Source organism: Brassica oleracea, chromosome C3 (genome assembly GCF_000695525.1).
Source record: "Brassica oleracea var. oleracea cultivar TO1000 chromosome C3, BOL, whole genome shotgun sequence".
Taxonomy (NCBI): Eukaryota; Viridiplantae; Streptophyta; class Magnoliopsida; order Brassicales; family Brassicaceae; genus Brassica; species Brassica oleracea.
Window position 1 is genome coordinate 37,364,943 of NC_027750.1, and position 19,133 is coordinate 37,384,075.

At 30.7% G+C, this 19,133-nt stretch overlaps 2 protein-coding genes across 5 annotated transcripts in view; both read left to right on the forward strand.

Annotated features, from left to right (window-relative positions):
* Window positions 1-5,590: 5,590 nt before the first annotated feature.
* Window positions 5,591-7,955, forward strand: LOC106328247 (histone deacetylase 6). Its single transcript, XM_013766647.1, has 6 exons — window positions 5,591-6,187; window positions 6,498-6,938; window positions 7,032-7,174; window positions 7,295-7,385; window positions 7,490-7,620; window positions 7,711-7,955. The coding sequence occupies exons 1-6, from the start codon at window positions 5,651-5,653 to the stop codon at window positions 7,778-7,780; spliced, it is 1,413 nt and encodes a 470-aa protein (XP_013622101.1). The 5' UTR covers window positions 5,591-5,650; the 3' UTR covers window positions 7,781-7,955.
* A 3,968-nt stretch (window positions 7,956-11,923) lies between these two features.
* The window catches only part of LOC106332721 (protein LATERAL ORGAN BOUNDARIES), a 9,764-nt gene continuing 2,554 nt past the window's right edge, over window positions 11,924-19,133 (forward strand). Inside the window, exons 1-2 of one of the 4 annotated variants that reach the window (XM_013771209.1) lie at window positions 11,924-12,200; window positions 14,242-14,796. In XM_013771209.1, coding sequence (XP_013626663.1) covers window positions 14,262-14,796 — 535 coding nt within the window. In that variant the 5' untranslated portion in view covers window positions 11,924-12,200; window positions 14,242-14,261. Of the gene's footprint in view, window positions 12,201-14,241; window positions 15,000-19,133 lie in introns of those variants that run through there. The other 3 variants (XM_013771206.1, XM_013771207.1, XM_013771208.1) reach the window with 3 other exon arrangements.

Below are 19,133 nucleotides of genomic sequence, written 5' to 3' on the forward strand. Positions count from 1 at the left end.
TAGGTTTTACCTCTATGTCCTTTGAATCGGACTGCTTACAGCTTGTTAAGCTGATAAATGAAGAAGAAGATTGGCCAAGTTTGGCGTCGGAATGGAATGAGTTCTCCTTTTTGGCTTCTGAGTTTAATGTTTTTTCTATCTCTTTTATATCACGAAATCGCAATGTAAGAGCAGACCTTATTGCTAAAGGTGCTCGTCTTCGCAACTCTATTTTCTCCCATGTAAACTCTTTGATTCCGACGTGGTTAGCTTCACAAGCTAACCTGTTCGTCTTGAATTAATAAAACATGGTGCTAGTCGTCAAAAAAAAAATGTATCTCATGGATGAATGTATTGTGGATGGTGTCTCATGAATATGTACGTGGGTATTTAATGGATGAATTTACTGTGGAAAGTATAAACAAGTTACTCACAACAACAAATATTAAAAACATGGGATAATCATAAAACATAGCTTATGTGGAGAGTATGAACAGAGGTTCAATCTCCATGGCTGCTACTGACCTTCACTTTCCACAGAAAACACACTAAGGTGGGGGTATTGGATCTAGAAGTTTGATGGAATTTGAAGGAATTATAGTTTCCATTAAATTCTAGTGTTATTCAATTAAGGATTTCATCAATTCTTTCAAAATCTTGTGTTTACTTATTGGATTACAAATTTGTAATCAATTTTATAATTCTTTTAAATTCTAATGTTATTCAATATTTGGTAGATTTTGTAGCAATGTTATTGGGAAAGAATTTAATGGAAAAAGAAATGTAAAAATGTGAGAACCAATTCCTTACTCTTATGAAGAGAATTAGTTATCCTCCCAGACATCGTCCAACACGACAGATACTTCTTCCCAAACAGATTCGAGTTAAGAGCATGCAATAACCTAAAAAGTTCCTTTTCCTCAACCATCTCTTATCTCTTCTCCCTTCTTCATTTTTTTTTAATCTTCTCTTCGTCTGCTTCTTTTCTGATGTGGTCAAGCGCCTCAACTTCAACTCCAAGTGATCCCAAGATCCTTTTCAGCACAGCTACCTTTGGATCTTCTTCACCTTCTTTACTTTCTTCGCTGTACATAGACACCCATACCCTCGGGAGATAAGCTTCTTTCACGTCTTTGTCGTTGAACACATCCTGACATAAATGGAAAATCTTACCATTTGTTCGTAGTCTGAAACTAATCTATCAACTTTTCTCTGGTTTGTCTATATCATTTTCATTGTTTTAAATTGGATCGCAACAAACTTCCAAATTCAAATTTATATATGGTGCTTTAGTCAACAATATCATACTATCCCATGAAAATAGATAGAAAGCTGGTTTACAAGACACAAGATTATCTATCAAATTCATGTGCATTCCTTTAAAATCCTTAAGAAAAAGTAAACATGAGAATTACGTAAATGCTTTAAAATATCAGCAAATCTCTTAAAGTACTGCAAAAATTATTATTTATGAATTTTCTCAAATTCTATTAAATTACTGGATTGAATACCACCCCCTAAAGCTGTCTTTTGTAAAACTATGGAGGAGAGCTTTCGACGCCAGCTGTTTATGTCAAAATTTATTACACCCCACTATCTTCAATAATTCTCATCATCTACCTCTTCTCTCAGCCATTAGATCTTCTTTGCTTTAAACCGATCTAAGGGCCAAAATTAAATCACATAAACCAACACATCAGTCTCCAATCTGAATAAAAGTTGCATTAAATGCAGACGCTAACTAAACCGAATAACTAAGTTGCGCTTTAGTTTATTTCTTTAAACAAAAGAAAGGTATTTTTGTCTTTGAAAAGTCAGCCGTACACACACAGTGTCTCAAATCCAAAATGTGTCTTTAGATGAAAAGGAAACACATATTGTATCTTTTAGTGTAACATTCTCTTTAATTTAACTGTCCATAACGAATAGTGAAAAAGAATACAATATGAATGGATTAGACTAGACCCAGGGCCGGCTCAGTTATAAGGGCGACCAGTGTGATCTCTCCGGGGACCCATAAAATTAAGGTATGTCTAAGTTTTTTTTTTAAATTAAAATTTTTTTTGAAAGAAAAACAATTTTTTTAAGAAAAAAAATAAATGTTCATGTATTCTAATTTTTTATATTTTAAATGTTTCATATTTAAATTTAATAACATTTAACAGAATATATTTTTTAAAAAATTGAAATTATGTTTTTTTTTTAATTATTAAAGGGCCTAAACATTTTTTAATGCAGTTGTCGATGCAAACATCTATCATCTCCGAAGGCAACCCAAGACTATAAACCAGTTTCTGAATCTCATAATAAGAATCAGCAGACACATTGTCTTCCGACAAATACTCTTTAAACAAGTCCGTCCATTCGTTCATGCAACTTTCAGGTAGATTGTGATCAGTTTTAATATTCATCATTCTAGCAGCTAACGACAATTTAGAGAGACCTTCTCTACAACCACTGTAAAGTGGTTGATTCGCCGCGTTTAACATTTCGTAAAACTTTTTTGCATCTATATTAGGTTCTTCATCTTCATCATGAGCTACGAATGCATCAGCTACCATATCATGAACCCTATCATAATCTACCATCTCCTCCTGATGGTAACTATGTTCATTATGCAAATGATGATCAACCGGTTCTTTTTCCTGAAAATTGTTATTACTACTACTAGCTTCATTCTGATCATAATTAAAACCTTCTCCATGTTGAAACCAGATATAGTAATTTGCCGTGAAACCTCTATTTATTAAATGCTTCCAAACATTTTCACGGTTTGCCAGTTTCGAATTGTTGCATTTCCGACAAGGACAGAACATCTTACCACTTTCTTGGGCGAGCGGTGTTGAATCTGCTTGATGCATAAATGTCTCCAGACCCGCAAGGTATTCTTTCGTCACTCTCCCGTTAGCATCTCTATGCATATACATCCACTTCCGCAACTCGTAAATAGTCCCGGAGCCAGCCATTTTTTTTCTTTCACGTTTTTTGTTGTTGGTGTGTTTAAAATGATGTTCAAACATCCATATTTATAGGAAAATTCGAATCTGGTAGTTGTAATTTTGCTATGAATTTACGACGAAAATTAATTAGGTGGGCAAAAAAAACGTGTAACACCTATAAAGTTGGTGGATTCAAAAATTTCCTCGCTAAATACACGTAAACTATTCCCTCGTAAATACCACGCAAAGTTTACGTCGTATTTACGAGGAAATAGTTTTTCCTCGTAAAATACTCGTAAAATTACATCCACTTTACGACGAAACAGTTTTGTCGTTACGTTACGAGGAAATAACGATGACTTTAGTTTTTCACGTAAATTCGTCGTAAACTCGACGCAAATTTACGAGGATTGTTTTTCCTCGTTAATTTTCGTCGTTAAGCATGTGTTTTCTTGTAGTGTTTGCCCAATGGTCCCGACAAACCGTGAGCTGGCCCTGATTACGTTTAAAGGTTTAAAAACTTCCACATCAGGTTTGTAGTTCGATTCCCAAAAAGAGCAAGTTCTTGTAGATCATATGATGCAAGCATTTTGAAAATTTCAAGGTTTTAGAAAGAACCAGAAGCAGGCCTATTTGAGACAATAGCGTATCACATGGCATCCTTCAATTTTTATATATATACAAATTTGTTCATTAGAAACATTTAAATCAGCACTTCTGATGGAGAAGTTCTCTTATTGAACCCTTTAACGTGCTGTGGAGAGAACATGTCAATCGAAGATATCGTAGATGTAGAACCGATCATCGATATAAATGCTTTAAAAATGTTACCTTGTGGATCGATATTCAATGTTTGTGAAGCCGTTTATCATATTCACATCTGTTGCAGGTAAATCATCATATGTAACAGAATATATATTATATGTGATGTAATCGATGATTTGACCAATGATAAGAAAAAAAGATTAGACCATTATGTTTTCTCGGGGCAGCAAAAGTCAGCATGGCTGCTGTTTTTCACGGTTTCCTCTGGTGTTAAAAGAAAAAGCCACATAGAGATAAAGGGAGCTTTGAAGAGTTGGTTCGGCCCATCATCTATCTCCAGAGCATGGAGCTGATTGGTTAATGAACCTGAGAGACTCACCTGCTTGCATTAATGCTTTTTTTTAACCCGTCACATTCCTGATCTCTGCAAGTTAAGATGGGCACATTTACTGATTTGTGTTTCTCTTATTAGTTTCTTAATATTTTCAGATCTGCACATTTTTTTTTAAATAAAATGTACTTAAGTGTTAACTAATACATTCAGAGTCTTAACCTTCATGAATTTTACATTTTATCTTCATATACAAAACTCGTCGATAATCTTACATTTAGCAACATAATCTAAACATTTTTAATACTTCATAACTAGTTGCATACCTGGGATGCATGTATTTGATATGATTTGATTTTGGATGAGCTTTTAAGTGATCTTGGGTTAGTTATGAAAGTTACAATAATTTTAACTAATTAGGCAATGTTTAAATTCAAACTGAAAATGAATCATAAATTCTTTCATAAACTGAAAGTTAATAAAATTTATTTATGTAGTAAATTTAAAATCTACCGCGTAATATTAAATTAATTTACATAATAAATTAAGGTTAAATAAATGACATAAAACAAAACAAGAACATATCCTAAAATTCTTATATACAAACACCAAAGTTGGTGTATTTAATTTGAAAATTCTTGAATCTATGATTTAAAATATACTGTAAAATCTAATGTTATTATTAAATAATGTAATAATTTTTTTTAGAGATTTGTTAGAAAGAATTATAGAGTAACTATATAATTCCATTTTAACAAATAATTACAAATCATTTTGATTAGTTAAATAATATAATTTTGGAATGTATATATTTTGGATTTATTTTCCAAATAACCAAAAAGGGTAATTATACTTTTAGTGAGAAGTTAGAGAGAGATATATGACAAAAATGAGAAAAGAAAAATGTTTTCGGTTAGATAGTAAATTTGTCAGTGTGTTTTATGTACAGTATATAGGGGGGCTATTTCTCTATATTCACTTGAAAATATGATTTTGGAAATAGGTGAACTCATTTAGATATCCATATCTAATGCTAATCTGAAAAATAAATATATATGTATTACATATATAGTAGAGTAATTCTCCTAAATAAACCATTTTCAAGTTTTTATCACAAAAATAAATTTTAAGAAAGAAAATGACAAAAATGTTTCATTTAATTGGTAAAAAGATCTTAATACCTTAGATATATAAATACAAATAAATAAATAAATAAAAATAAAATAATTTTTTTTATATAGTTTCAGATTACATGCTTTCATATTCAAACTTTTTTCTAATTTTGTTTTTGAATTTTTCTTTCAAATTTTCTTTTCGTAATTCGAAATACTTTTTGAAACTATTTTTCAAATTTTTATTTTCAAATTTTTAATATTTATTTTTTTTTTATACAATTTTAAAATTTAATCTCAAATCTCTATCCCTTAACTCTAAATCTTCGGGTTTGGATTAGTTAAGGAGCTATAATTGTATATTTATTTATTTTAATGAAATATTTTGGTAATTTTAATCTTTTTATATTTCTATATATAATAAGTCATGTAATTATAAAGGTATATTATTTTAACCAAGCCTCACTACTTTGTCCAAAGACTTGAGAGGAAAAAAACTCGAGAGGAGAGAAAGGAAGGGCGACATGGAGACAGACGAGAGCGGCGTCTCTTTAGCGTCAGGGCCCGACGGTCGTAAGCGACGAGTCAGCTACTTCTACGAGCCAACGATCGGTAACTACTACTACGGTCAAGGCCACCCCATGAAGCCTCACCGGATCCGTATGGCTCATAGTCTAATCGTCCACTACAACCTCCACCGCCGCCTCGAGATCAGCCGCCCTTACCTCGCCGACGCTGCCGACATCGGTCGCTTCCACTCTCCCGAGTACGTCGATTTCCTCCGCTCCGTTTCGCCGGAGTCCGTCGGCGATTCGTCCGCGCGTAACCTAAGGCGATTCAATGTCGGCGAGGATTGTCCCGTCTTCGACGGTCTTTTCGAGTTTTGCCGCGCTTCCGCCGGAGGTTCGATCGGCGCCGCCGTTAAATTGAACCGGCAGGACGCGGATATCGCCATCAATTGGGGCGGTGGGCTTCACCACGCTAAGAAGAGCGAGGCGTCTGGGTTTTGCTACGTAAACGACATCGTTTTGGGGATTCTCGAGTTGCTTAAGATGTTTAGGGTAAAATGCTTGATCTCAATTAGGGTTTTAATGTTATATTTGTAGAGTCGTTTTTGTTAATTTACCATAAAGCTTGAAGCTTTTTGGTACTGATGCTACGTAAACGACATCGTTTAGGGATTCTCGAGCTGCTTAAGTTGTTCAGGGTAAATGCTTGATCTCAATTAATGTTATCTTGTGGAGTAGTTTTCCTAGATTTACCTGAAAGGTGGAAGCTTTTTGGGACTGATGATTTGAATTTTAATTAGGGTTTAATGTTATTGTATTCTGATAGAGATTAATAAGTCTAATATGCTTTCATCGTTTGCAGCGGGTTCTCTACATTGATATCGATGTTCACCATGGAGATGGAGTAGAGGAAGCGTTTTACACCACTGATAGAGTTATGACCGTTTCTTTTCACAAGTTTGGGGACTTCTTCCCTGGAACTGGTCACATCAGAGACGTTGGCGCTGAGAAAGGGAAGTACTATGCTCTCAATGTCCCGTTGAACGATGGTATGGACGATGAGAGTTTCCGCAGCTTGTTTAGACCTCTTATCCAGAAGGTTATGGAGGTTTATCGGCCAGAAGCAGTTGTTCTTCAGTGCGGGGCTGACTCCTTGAGCGGTGATCGGCTGGGTTGCTTCAACTTGTCAGTCAAGGGCCATGCTGATTGCCTCCGGTTCTTGAGATCTTATAATGTTCCTCTCATGGTCTTGGGTGGTGGAGGGTATACTATTCGGAATGTTGCTCGTTGCTGGTGTTATGAGGTTTTTTTTTCATATCTTTTGCATTTCTTCTATGCCTTTTTTGGTAAAGTTTTTGTTCTTGAAAGGTTTTGGTTTCTGTTGACTCTGTTGCAGACTGCAGTTGCGGTTGGAGTAGAGCCGGACAACAAGCTACCGTACAATGAGTACTTTGAGTATTTCGGTCCAGACTATACGCTTCATGTCGAGCCAGGCCCAATGGAGAATTTGAACACACCAAAAGATATGGAGAGGATAAGGTATGATGATCTCATTCTACCCCTTTTATGGTTGTGCCGGTTCCAATTGTTCACGGAAGCTTTACATGCTCATAGCCTATATTTTGAACTTGGGGAAGTTAAACTTGTTGAAAATTTCAGGAACACATTGCTAGAACAACTTTCTGGACTAATACACGCACCTAGTGTGCCGTTTCAGCACACACCTCCAGTTAATCGAGTCTTAGATGAGGTAAATTTTCCAATCATCCATATCTTCTCTCTGCTGTTTTAGTTTCTTTCATGTTCTATTGAAGCAGACTCATTAGACTTTTTGTTGTTATCTCAAATCTTTAGCCGGAAGAAGACTTGGAGAAGAGACCAAAGCCTCGAATTTGGAGTGGAACTGCGAATTATGAATCAGACAGTGACGATGATGAGAAACCTCTTGGTGGTTTCTCAGGTATTAATGGCCCAACTATGGACAGGTAAAAAAAAAAGCTTCATCTTACTTCACCAGTCTACCAAATCTTTGATTCTTATTGTTTCCTCTAAATAGACATCTCTTATCTCTTTAGGGACTCTACAGGGGAAGATGAAATGGAAGATGATAGCGCAGAGCCGGAGGTGGATCCACCATCGTCTTGAAACCAGCTTGATGTAGTGTCAAAAGTTAAGGAATTGATTCTTGGTGATGCTTTTCTTCAGTATGTGATTTTTTTTTTGTTTGCAAAGAAACCTTTTTGTTTTGGCCTCAGACGTATTTAATAGGAATGTATTTCCATTACCATTCAATTAAAACAAGAGAAAATCATTACTTTTATCGTTGCTTTTTTTCTCTTACAAAGCCATTATTGAGAGCAGCCATCGCCAAGGCTGCCTTGTACACTAGCGTTAAAACCGGGTTCTCCGGTAGTCTTGTGGATTTGTTTAGTGAAGGGAGTATGAAGAAAGAGCTTCAAAGATCAAAATGCATAGGGAGAATTGAAAAGTAGGTTGAGGAAGAAAGGGAGGAAGAAGTGTGGAATCTGAGGATTCAGAGAGAGAGATGGAGATTTGGTTATGGAGCAAACATTGAAACCGGTGAGCCAATTTTTGGTGATAAGCTATCTGTTCTAACACTTGGATATGGGAATGATAGCTCGGTGACTCTAACCAGTTATTCACCGGATCTTGCTGCGTGGAAGAAGACACTCCAGCTTCCAGCTTATACAGAATTTGAGCTAATCGCCCTCAATGACTGACATTTGATAGTCTCATAATCGGTTTAGGTTTTGATGAATTCCGCAATGTCTTTCCTCTCCTGTTTTGGATCATTACCATGCTATGAACTTGTGGCTGATACAAATTGTTTGCTCAATCATTGCGTCTTTATTGTTGAATCTTACGGCTCTCTAATATTTTTCCATAGCTTTAATCTTAAGGACTACTATTCACTACTGTTGTGTATGATCCAACTTATTGGTTGTTTTCTTTACTGCTTTCACAGTTGATACTCCGAATAGAAGATCTATGTAGTCATTCGGCTATAAGCCACTGAAGCTTTATCACAAGGCAAAAGCATTAGAGTCGCATTCTTTATCAGCATCATAATTTTGCTCTTTATTGTTACTAGAAGTTATTGATAATCAACATGAAGATATCGATTAGACTTATAAAAAAGGAAGATGATATATATATATATATATATATAGACTACAGTCTACAGTCAGTCACTAGCTACATCATCACCATGAACTATTGCTAACAAATTTTATAAACCACATTGATCTAGCCATATTAAATTAAACGCATGCGTCTTGCTTACTGTAGGCTTTTGCCCCATAGGATACAAATTCCAATTAGTTAGAAAAGTATATATACTTGGCGTTTATAAACACCCTAGGTTTATGTTTTCTAATAATCTTTTCACCATAAAAATGACACAGGAGTTAGAATCTATACCAAGTTTTTTTTTTTTTTTGGCTAAAATATTAATCTATACCAAGTTATGGAATATAATATCATATCAAGTTATGCATAATTAACTTAAATATGTACATACACAACCATAGGAAAACATCAGATTTTCATGATCGCTGCAAAGGAAAAGTTGGATAGGCCATGCACAGTATAGCATAACATTTTCACGATCATATAAAAGATTTTTTTTTTGGGTAAAATATTTAGGAAGAATTGATAATTACTGAAAGGCAGGTTGACAATTTTTGAAACACATGTGTTATTGCAGGTATATAAGCAATCCCGAGGGAGAATAAAATTTCTTCTACACTGTCGTCAGTTTGTACAAAACATAAATTTGCCACATTAGAGAAAAATTAGGTTGTAATTCTAATACCTGGATTTTTTTTTAAATAAAAGAATTTTACTTTTTAATAGGTTAATTAAATTAGTATTTCTAGTATACTACTAGTTTGCATTAAACTTTTTTTTCTAAAGTTATATGTTGCGTATTCATGACCGCAAGCTAGTTTTTATTATATTCTGCACATATAAAAACAAACAAAATGACATATTCACAAAACTATTCACCAAGTTGCATCATTGACCTCTCATACCTCCAACTTTACCTTCCATATATAATCAGCACATGAAGATACATTAATATCTTATATATGTGTGTGTTGTTTCAAATGAGACCATGTATATAATGTGGTTTCTAGAGATTCAGAGTCGCAACTCAAAAGGATTTAATTAAATTACACGAAAAATAATGCGAGGGACAAAGTAGTACTAGTCTAGTTTTAGTAGATCATATGTGTGAGGAGGACCCATATATATTCACTCTCGCTTCTCTCTCTTTTATAACACCACCTTTCTTATTTTATACTCCAAGATGTAACCTCTACGTTGGCGGATATATATATATACATCAACACCCATTCTAATTAGTTACTATAATCTTTTGATGGTTAAGAATTGTCAAGCTTTCTTTTCATAAGATGTTGATACTACATCGAAAGTAAGAGATGACCTCAATTGATATATAAACAATATGAATGGTCAGTTATATTTAATGTCATTTTACTTTAAAAGAAAGTCGATGAATTAATGAAATAAGAAAACTTGACAACGTATTCCAAGATTCATTGTTGAATTAATAAACAAATCATCATAGTTTTCGAGAATTTTGATACTTATTTTTTTATCGATGAATCCTCTATTTTCGAACCCTAATTCATTCTATTAGTCACAATAATTAGAATTTTAAAAGTGAAGAAATTAGCTTGGTGATAAAGCCTAGATGCTTCACTTTAGTAAATTACTAAATCCCACCACTAACCCTCATCATAACTTGGCACAAAATAATAATCTTACGGATCTTAAAAGCATTCGGTTAAAGTTTCTTTAAGGTGAATTTTGCTGTCTAACTTATCTTCAAAAATCAACAGCGTTCTGAGAGCCTGAGAGCTTCAGCTCAAACTACTAGCCTGATAAATACAGTAATTCTTATCAAAGATTTTTTGATAATTAATTCGATTTTAGACTAAAACTATTTGGTGATAAAAATGGTGCGAGAACTAAATAAGACGAAGGGACTGTTACAAATGTCACAATCGGTTGTCATTTCCAATAATATATATACACACAAGTAACTGTTGGTATGATACTAACCCTAGCTATAGCTTCAAAACTCTTTGGACCCCCTCATCGTTTTCTTGCCATTACCAAAGTTTTGATTTTATTTATAAAACCTATTAAAACTTGACTTGAGTTCACATGATATCTCTTGACTCTTACCGATTTCCTGTCTCTACCTAGCTACTTTGAGGTCTCAAGAGTACTCTTGTTCACATATATATTATTTTGATGGGTTTATTTGCCAAATAACCAAAAGAATTAGAAAATTATATTTTGGGAAAGAATTAGAAAATTATATTTTGGGAAAGAGAGTAGAAAGAGATAGGAATAGAAAATAGGAAAAAGGGTGAGATTTTGGTTATTTAGTGAATTATAGTTTTTTTAGTATTATGGAGCCTAATTTTCCTATTTTGATTAATTCAACTGAAGGCTATTTTGTTATTACAAAGAAATGAATATTTAAATCAACTATTAATTTTACGATGTAAAAATCTTACTAGAAGAATACAATATTGACCATACGAATTCGAATGGCTTAAGACTGATTGTTTATTCTACCGGAACGTTCATATTCTAAAGAACATGGTTGCTGATCCCTAGCAGTGAGATATCAAACAAAATTTATATTGTAAGTTTAGACAAAAAATGTTTAATATATAAAATATGTGTAATTTTAATTTGTACGAAGGTTTTAGTAAATGAGCTCAAAAGTAAATCTATGCAGATTTATCTTTTAAGTCGAAAATGGACAATATCGTACTAATCTGATAATAGAAAATTAGACTTAGGTTAAAGAAAACCCAACAACAAATCAAGAATTGGTGTGATCATATTCTACAGTGGAGGTTTAAAGGAGATGTTTAGGGTTTCTTAAGGTTCCGAATCATATTTTGGTCATCACTGATGACTCTTCAGCGTAACAGGTATATATATATATATATATATATATACAAAGATTATTGATTAGTTAGCTTAGGGTTGATCTTCTGACTGTTAGGGAATATTGTTATCATTAAATGCATGAAGAAAATATACAAAAGCTAAAGTTAAACAAATTAATTTATTGGGAGACAAAAGTGAGCACAGTGAATGACATTACTATTATTCTTGAGATGAAATGTCACAGTCATTCTTTGAGGGACATACTCCTCATCTCTTCTTGTTTATTAATTGTTCATTTGTTATTATTATACTTTGTCTTTTGCTCTTTCTCCTCCACTCAAATTTGCTCTTTCATTTCCCATTTTTATTTGTTTGTTTGGTTTATTTAAATTCTCAGCTTCTATACAAATCTTTCTCAGTTCTTCTTGAAATTAGGGTTCCTCTTTCTTTAAGAGGCCTAAAACCCTAATATATCCTTCTCATTGACTAAAGAGTTAAGCCTACTCTATCTACTTTGGAAGCAAATTTCAAAGGTAAGAAAAAACCCTTGAAAGAGGAAGAAAGATACACTTAATCGTCAAAGAGCTTAAAGGTTTAAAGGCAGGTATACAGCTCTATATATGCTGTGATATGTGTGTGTATATATATATATATATATATATATATATATGCATCTAAATAAACCCCTGGACGTATGCATAGCTCAGATCATCAAAGATATCATTAATATTTTCTCTCCTATGTTTCCCTCTTTTGCTCCATGTTCTATTTTCTATGTGTGTTTTTGCTTATATGAGTTATATATCCACTTTGACATCTGTACACGTTCCTTTGAATTTCTACTCTAAGAAAGGTTTAAAGCTTATCTAATTATAGTATGTGTGAAAACGATATAGTAATTAAATACATGTGTAAATTAAACTTTCATCAGAATAATGATCACTTTGAGTTGACCTAATTAAAATCAGATAAAAGTTTATACATATGAAAATTAGGATTGATTTGAGGAGAATTGCTTCATCTCGACAAGGACAATGAGGACAGAAAACAGAGAAATAGAGGAAGAGAGTTTCATTAACTGATTTATTACAGAAGATAACTTTTGAAATCTTAATATTTCTATGATCAAATCTAATTCAGTTTGGGCTTAATTACAAATAGAATTTAACAGATCCTCGTTGAGTTTTCTTTTCAATGTAATTAGTTTCTTAAAAAAATAAAGCTATAGAATTGAGGAGAGCGATGAAGATGAAGAAGATGATGGCAAAGCTCATAAGGCCACAACTGAATCATAAAGAAAAAAATGAACTTTAGTAAAAAAATACACTAATATATTTACATTAAACAAACATATAGATATGATTTATATAAATAATATTGATATATATATATATATATATACAGAGAGATATACAAATTCATTGATCTGACAAAAAAAAACAATAGAACTATTGTCCAAGGAGTTTTACAGACACTTCCATTCTCATATAGTTTGAATTGAATCCTAACTGATCCATATATCTATATATACGAAGAAAATTCTGATCTAAATTTATTAGATCGGTCTTTGATAAATTTCTTCTATTGTTTCTAGTGAGATCTTTAAGAAGCCATGATCCGTAGTAATCAGTTTAACTTTTGACTAATTTATGGTTTTCTATAATTGAATTAAACCAGGTTTCCTAATTTACATATTATTTATGTTGTAGTTAGAATATATAAGCTTACTTCAAAAATTTATACTTAATAAGCTTTGTATATTATGTTAACTAGGTGTCGCCCACCATGCGAATATAATTATCTTTCTAATATTTATTAATAAATGTATTATTAATTTAAAGATATTATTAATTTAAAGACCAACAAAATAATTTATTGTCATACATTTACAAAATTAATTAAAAATTTAACATAAATAAGGTTTATTAACAAAAGAAAATAGTCTTTTTTTGTGTTTTAATGATAGATGCAAAAACAAAACATCAAGTAAAACCAAATCGATAGTTCCATTTACCAGCGCATGTCCTGGTGAAAGTGATGTCCTAACTTGTTAATTAATCTTCATGAGGTTAAAGACCTTTAGGTTTTGTAAATATAATTTTCATTCTTTTTTCGTTAGATTGGATGTTGGGCATTTTATGCCCTTTTCTACGTTTCTCCTGCATGTGTACGTTTTGTGTCTCTAATACCATGATTAACCCGGAGTTCTTAGAGTTAGGTTTTTAGCGGAAGTTAAGAAACTGTTTCTTAACTTTTAACTAAAAAAACTAAGAACCGGTTCTTAAAGTCTTTATTTAAGAACCGGTTCTTAGTTTTTTTAGTTAAAAATTTTTTAGCTTCCGCTAAGAACCTCATCCTAAGAACCCTGGGTTAATCATGCTCTAAGTGTTTATATGCCTTTGTCAGTATGTATATAAAGAAAAACGTGGAAAAGGAAATAAATGAAAAGTTTAGCAGAAATTCACAAAAGGGATCGAATATATATGTTTTTAGTGTAGCAATATAGAAGAAACACAGCTTTTTGATGACATCTTTCTTAGCAAATTCAAAATATATATATGTGCTTAACTTATGTATTATAAAACGTTCCTATGTATCTTTTAACTTCTTTATTAATGTTAAAATGTTTGAAAAAATTATATCAGGTATAAAAATTCAAAAAGAAATGGCTTCCTCATCATCAAATACGTACAACTCACCATGCGCGGCGTGCAAGTTTCTTCGCCGTAAATGCATGCCGGGATGCATATTCGCGCCATATTTCCCACCGGAGGAGCCACACAAATTCGCCAACGTCCACAAAATCTTCGGAGCAAGCAATGTCACTAAGCTCCTCAACGAGCTACTCCCTCACCAGCGTGAAGACGCAGTCAACTCCTTAGCCTACGAGGCCGAGGCACGAGTCCGTGATCCTGTCTATGGCTGTGTCGGAGCCATCTCTTATCTCCAGAGACAAGTTCACAGGCTTCAGAAGGAGCTTGACGCGGCTAATGCTGACTTGGTTCAATACGGTCTGTCCACGTCAACACCTGGTAACGTCGTCGACTTGGTGTTTCAGCCTCAGCCATTTCCGCCGCAGCCGTTGAATCCGGTTTATAGGCTTTCCGGGGCGAGCCCGGTGATGACTCAGCAGCCACGTGGTACCGGAGGGTCGTATGGGACTTTCCTTCCTTGGAACAATGGTCATGATCAGCAAGGAGGTAATATGTGAGAGTATATAAATTATGTGTGTGTTCCATCTATTCATCTCTCTCTTTATATTATGTGTGTGTGTGGTAAGACTACAATATAATAAGCTGGAATTTTTTTTGGGATATCTAAGAGCTAATTCTAGACTATCTTTTCTCTTAAAAAAACGGGTAATAAGAAACTAGCCAATTAATTTATAAATGCATGGACAATTCTTATTTATTTATGATGAGGTATATATATTGTGGTTTATTATATTCTTTGGGCGATACCTAGCTAAGCTAAGATATATAGTAGTGTTATGATTATTAATTGGTTTTTTTAACAAGTAAATGGTTGTTTTAGACTTATTATTAACAAATAAGATAACTAGTTGATTGTGATAGCAACATTTGTGAATTATGTGTTTTTTTCTTATCAACTCTCTATGATGAGGTCTTTAATAAGGCGCTCGTTGTTATTTACCTGGCTGGTTCAACACCTAAACTAGGACTGTAGTTATGCGTGGATGCTCGAGAGAAGCTAAGGGTATTTAACTATATAGTTTTAAATTAGTAATATACTGAAGTGGTGTTCATTGTATGAGAATATAGGTTATTGATTCTTTGAGATATTATACTATTAGTCTTTTGGAGTGAAAATTATTTTGTAGAGCGACGGTTTGTTGGCTACTTATATATTATGGTGTGCAGCCCTTAAGACACAAATAAAAATGATCATACGAATGTTAATGCGTTAAACANGTGGTGTTACTGAGTTAGCAGGCGAAAAAAATATGAACATAAACCATATAGTCCAAGTCGTGAGTAGTGCAACTGAAGAAGTTGCAAAACAAGAAAATGACCATCTCGGGATTAAACCACCGTACAGAGACAAATTAATTTTGTCGCATACTCGCTTTTGGACCAATTTAATAAGGGTATTGATTTCCCTTTTTATCATGTTTTCTTGCCAATACAAAGAAAATGACAATTATGGAACTACAATGATGTAACTAAAACATGGTGGCGATGTTAGTCTAATAATAGAACTGTTTGGTCCATGTACATAAGCGAAAATTTATATAAATAAGTTTAAAAGTTGCTAATCAAAGATGAGTAAGATAGTTTGCCAGAGAGATAAATAATACAGTTCACTTTGTTTCGCCAAATCTGCTTAATTTAACATGGGTTATTTATAACTAGATTTGGGCCCGTGCGTTGCAACGGGCTTTATTTGATATTTTAATTTAATAAAAAATATTAAAAACTCATTTTATTATTTTTAAAAAATTGTTTTTGCATATGTTATGTGAAATTTATTTTATAGTTAAGAACTCGTTTTCACACATAAGTTTCAATTAATATTTGTTAGAGCTAGAAAAAACATCCAAACGTAAAAATTTAAACCGGATCGAACCCAAAATAATAATTATAATGAAATAAAAAGGAATTTAGAAGTTAAATAAGGCGAAAAAGCAATGACAACATTATATATTTTCTTATGTACTGATTTAATGTTTTATTAAACTTATCTGATGTTAAATAATTTTCTTGATTCATTATTTATTAATGATATATTTTCATAATAACATTTTAATTTAAATGAATTATAAACTACTGCATATCAAACATGTGTTTGATTTTCGTATAACCAAACATATAAATACCAATCACGACAACATCCTAAGTTTTGATTTTTTGTTAATTTAATAGCTTTAGCATCATACTTGTCATCAAATTATTTTTTTTTAAATACTATTAAATAGGTATGTTTACTTTTGTTAGGATTTTTTTTAAAAAGAAAAAAAATATATTTTATAAATCTCGTTTTTATTTAAAATTAAAAAAGAAAAACTATCAAATACATTTTTATATTTTTGTTTAGGATTATAGAAAAGGAAAAATATTATCATATAAACTTTTACAATTATCTTCTTTTTAGAATTTCAAAAAAATCTTATTGCTATCAAATAATTATTTCTAGTTACTATTAAATAATTTTAAATTATGATTTTTACGGTTCATATCAATACTATTTTACAATTCATTTTTAATTAAATAATTTTTAGTATCATGTTCATCATCAAATTTTCTATATTATCAAATAACTTCTAACAATGCTCTTATGGTTAGGAATTAAAAAATATGATACAAATTTCTTTTGTTTAGGATATTCTTTTTAAAGGAAAAGAACTATCAAATATATTTTTTTACAGTTTTATGGTGTTAGAAAAGAAAATTAAAATTACATAATCTTTTATAATTATTTTTTTCTAGGATTTAGAAAATAAAAATACTATCAAATAATTATTTCCAGCAAATATTAACTATTTTTAAAAGTTGCTTTTTTCAAAATTCATTTTCTCAATATCACTAATATTTTTCATTAAATATTTTCAGTATCATATTATTTTCAAAAATCGTTTTCTCAATATCACTAATATTTTTAATTAAATATTTTCAGTATCATATTATTTTCAAAAATCGTTTTCTCAATATCACTAATATTTTTAATTAAATATTTTCAGTATCATATTATTTTCAAAAATCGTTTTCTCAATATCACTAATATTTTTAATTAAATATTTTCAGTATCATATTTATCATTAAATTTTAAAAGTAAAAATTACTTTCACAATTCTATTTGGTCACAATTTAAAAGGAAAAAAAATCTTATTTGGTTAAGATTAAAAGAGGAAAAAGTTATTTTTCAAATTTCTTTTATTTAGGATTTTAGGAAAAAAAAAATTTATTTTCACATAATGATAGAATTTTATTAATACATGCACAATGTTTTTTTTGTACAAATGTCACAATCATATCGGGTAAAATATTTGAAGTTATTTTTTATTTATAATTTTTAACACAAAATTATCTATTAAAAAGAAAAGTTAGTTATTTATAAGAAATAAGTTACTTTTAATTTTTTAAAAAAGGAAAATTTCAACTATAATTTGTTCTTGTTTTTTAAGATTTTTATACAACTAATATATTTTCAATAAAGAAATTATGTTTAGTTAATTATATATTGTGTCTTATACATACAAACATATATTCCTCATATTTACACATACTTATGTTTGATAAAAACATCATAATTAAAAAAAAACTTGTGTTAGCATCATAATATGTAATAAGGATGATAAAAAATTGAGTTGTTTAAAGAAATTAAAAGAAAATACTCAGATAATATTTATATTGTCAATAATATTTTTTGAGAAAATAATATGATTAACCTTAAACCTAAATATAGATGTGAAAATAATATTTATTTTAGTATATATTTTTATAGCATACATTTATCGATTAAAAAGGAAAGTTAGTTAGATATATGAAAATAATAAGAGTACTTTTACATTTTTTTTACTTAGGTTTTAAAAAAGAAATATCACTTATTTTATAGTTAGTTTTTCTATTTGATTTTTATTAAATAATTTCTTGTACTTGTAGGATTTTATAATTCGTTTTTATTTAAACTTTTTTAAAAAAAATTAATATTTTCTCTTATAATATTTTTCTTTAGTATCTTTAAAGATCAAAAATATACAAAATATTTTAAAAAGAAAAAAATACTTTCAAATAGCTTTTTACAATTATTCTTTGTTTATAGAATTTTAAAAAATTAAATTTACTATCAAATATTTTTAAAATATTATAAAAAGAGCCATACAAATATAATTGTAAAAGACTATGTAATAGTAATTTTCCTTTTCTTAACTCCTAAAAAGAATAATAAACTATATTTTTGTAATAATTTTCCTTTTCTTGTAAAAAAATGTAATAATAATTTTCTTTTTAAGATTTTTATACAACTAATATATTTTCAATAAAGAAATTACGTTTAGTTAATTATATATTGTGTCTTATACATACAAACATATATTCCTCATATTTACACATACTTATGTTCGATAAAAACATCATAATTAAAAAAAAACTTGTGTTAGCATCATAATATGTAATAAGGATGATAAAAAAATTGAGTTGTTGAAAGAAATTAAGAGAAAATACTCAGATAATATTTATATTGTCAATACTACTTTTTTGAGAAAATAATATGAGGAACCTTAAACCTAAATATAGATGTGAAAATAATATTTATTTTGGTATATATTTTTATAGCATACATATATCGGTTAAAAAGGAAAGTTAGTTATTTATATGAAAATAATAAAAGTACTTTTACATTTTTTTTACTTAGGTTTTAAAAAAAGAAATATCATTTATTTTATAGTTAGTTTTTCTATTTAATTTTTATTAAATAATTTCTTGTACTTGTATGATTTTATAATTCGTTTTTATTTAAAATTTTTTTTAAAAAAATAATATTTTATCTTATAATATTTTTCTTTAGTATCTTTAAAGAT

Coding starts and splice junctions, on each gene's coding strand:
- LOC106328247 (XM_013766647.1), top strand. CDS start 5,651: ATGGAGACAGACGAGAGCGGCGTCTCTTTAGCGTCAGGGCCCGACGGT. Junction 6,188..6,497: donor AGTTGCTTAAGATGTTTAGG/GTAAAATGCTTG, acceptor CATCGTTTGCAG/CGGGTTCTCTACATTGATAT. Junction 7,386..7,489: donor TTAATCGAGTCTTAGATGAG/GTAAATTTTCCA, acceptor TCAAATCTTTAG/CCGGAAGAAGACTTGGAGAA.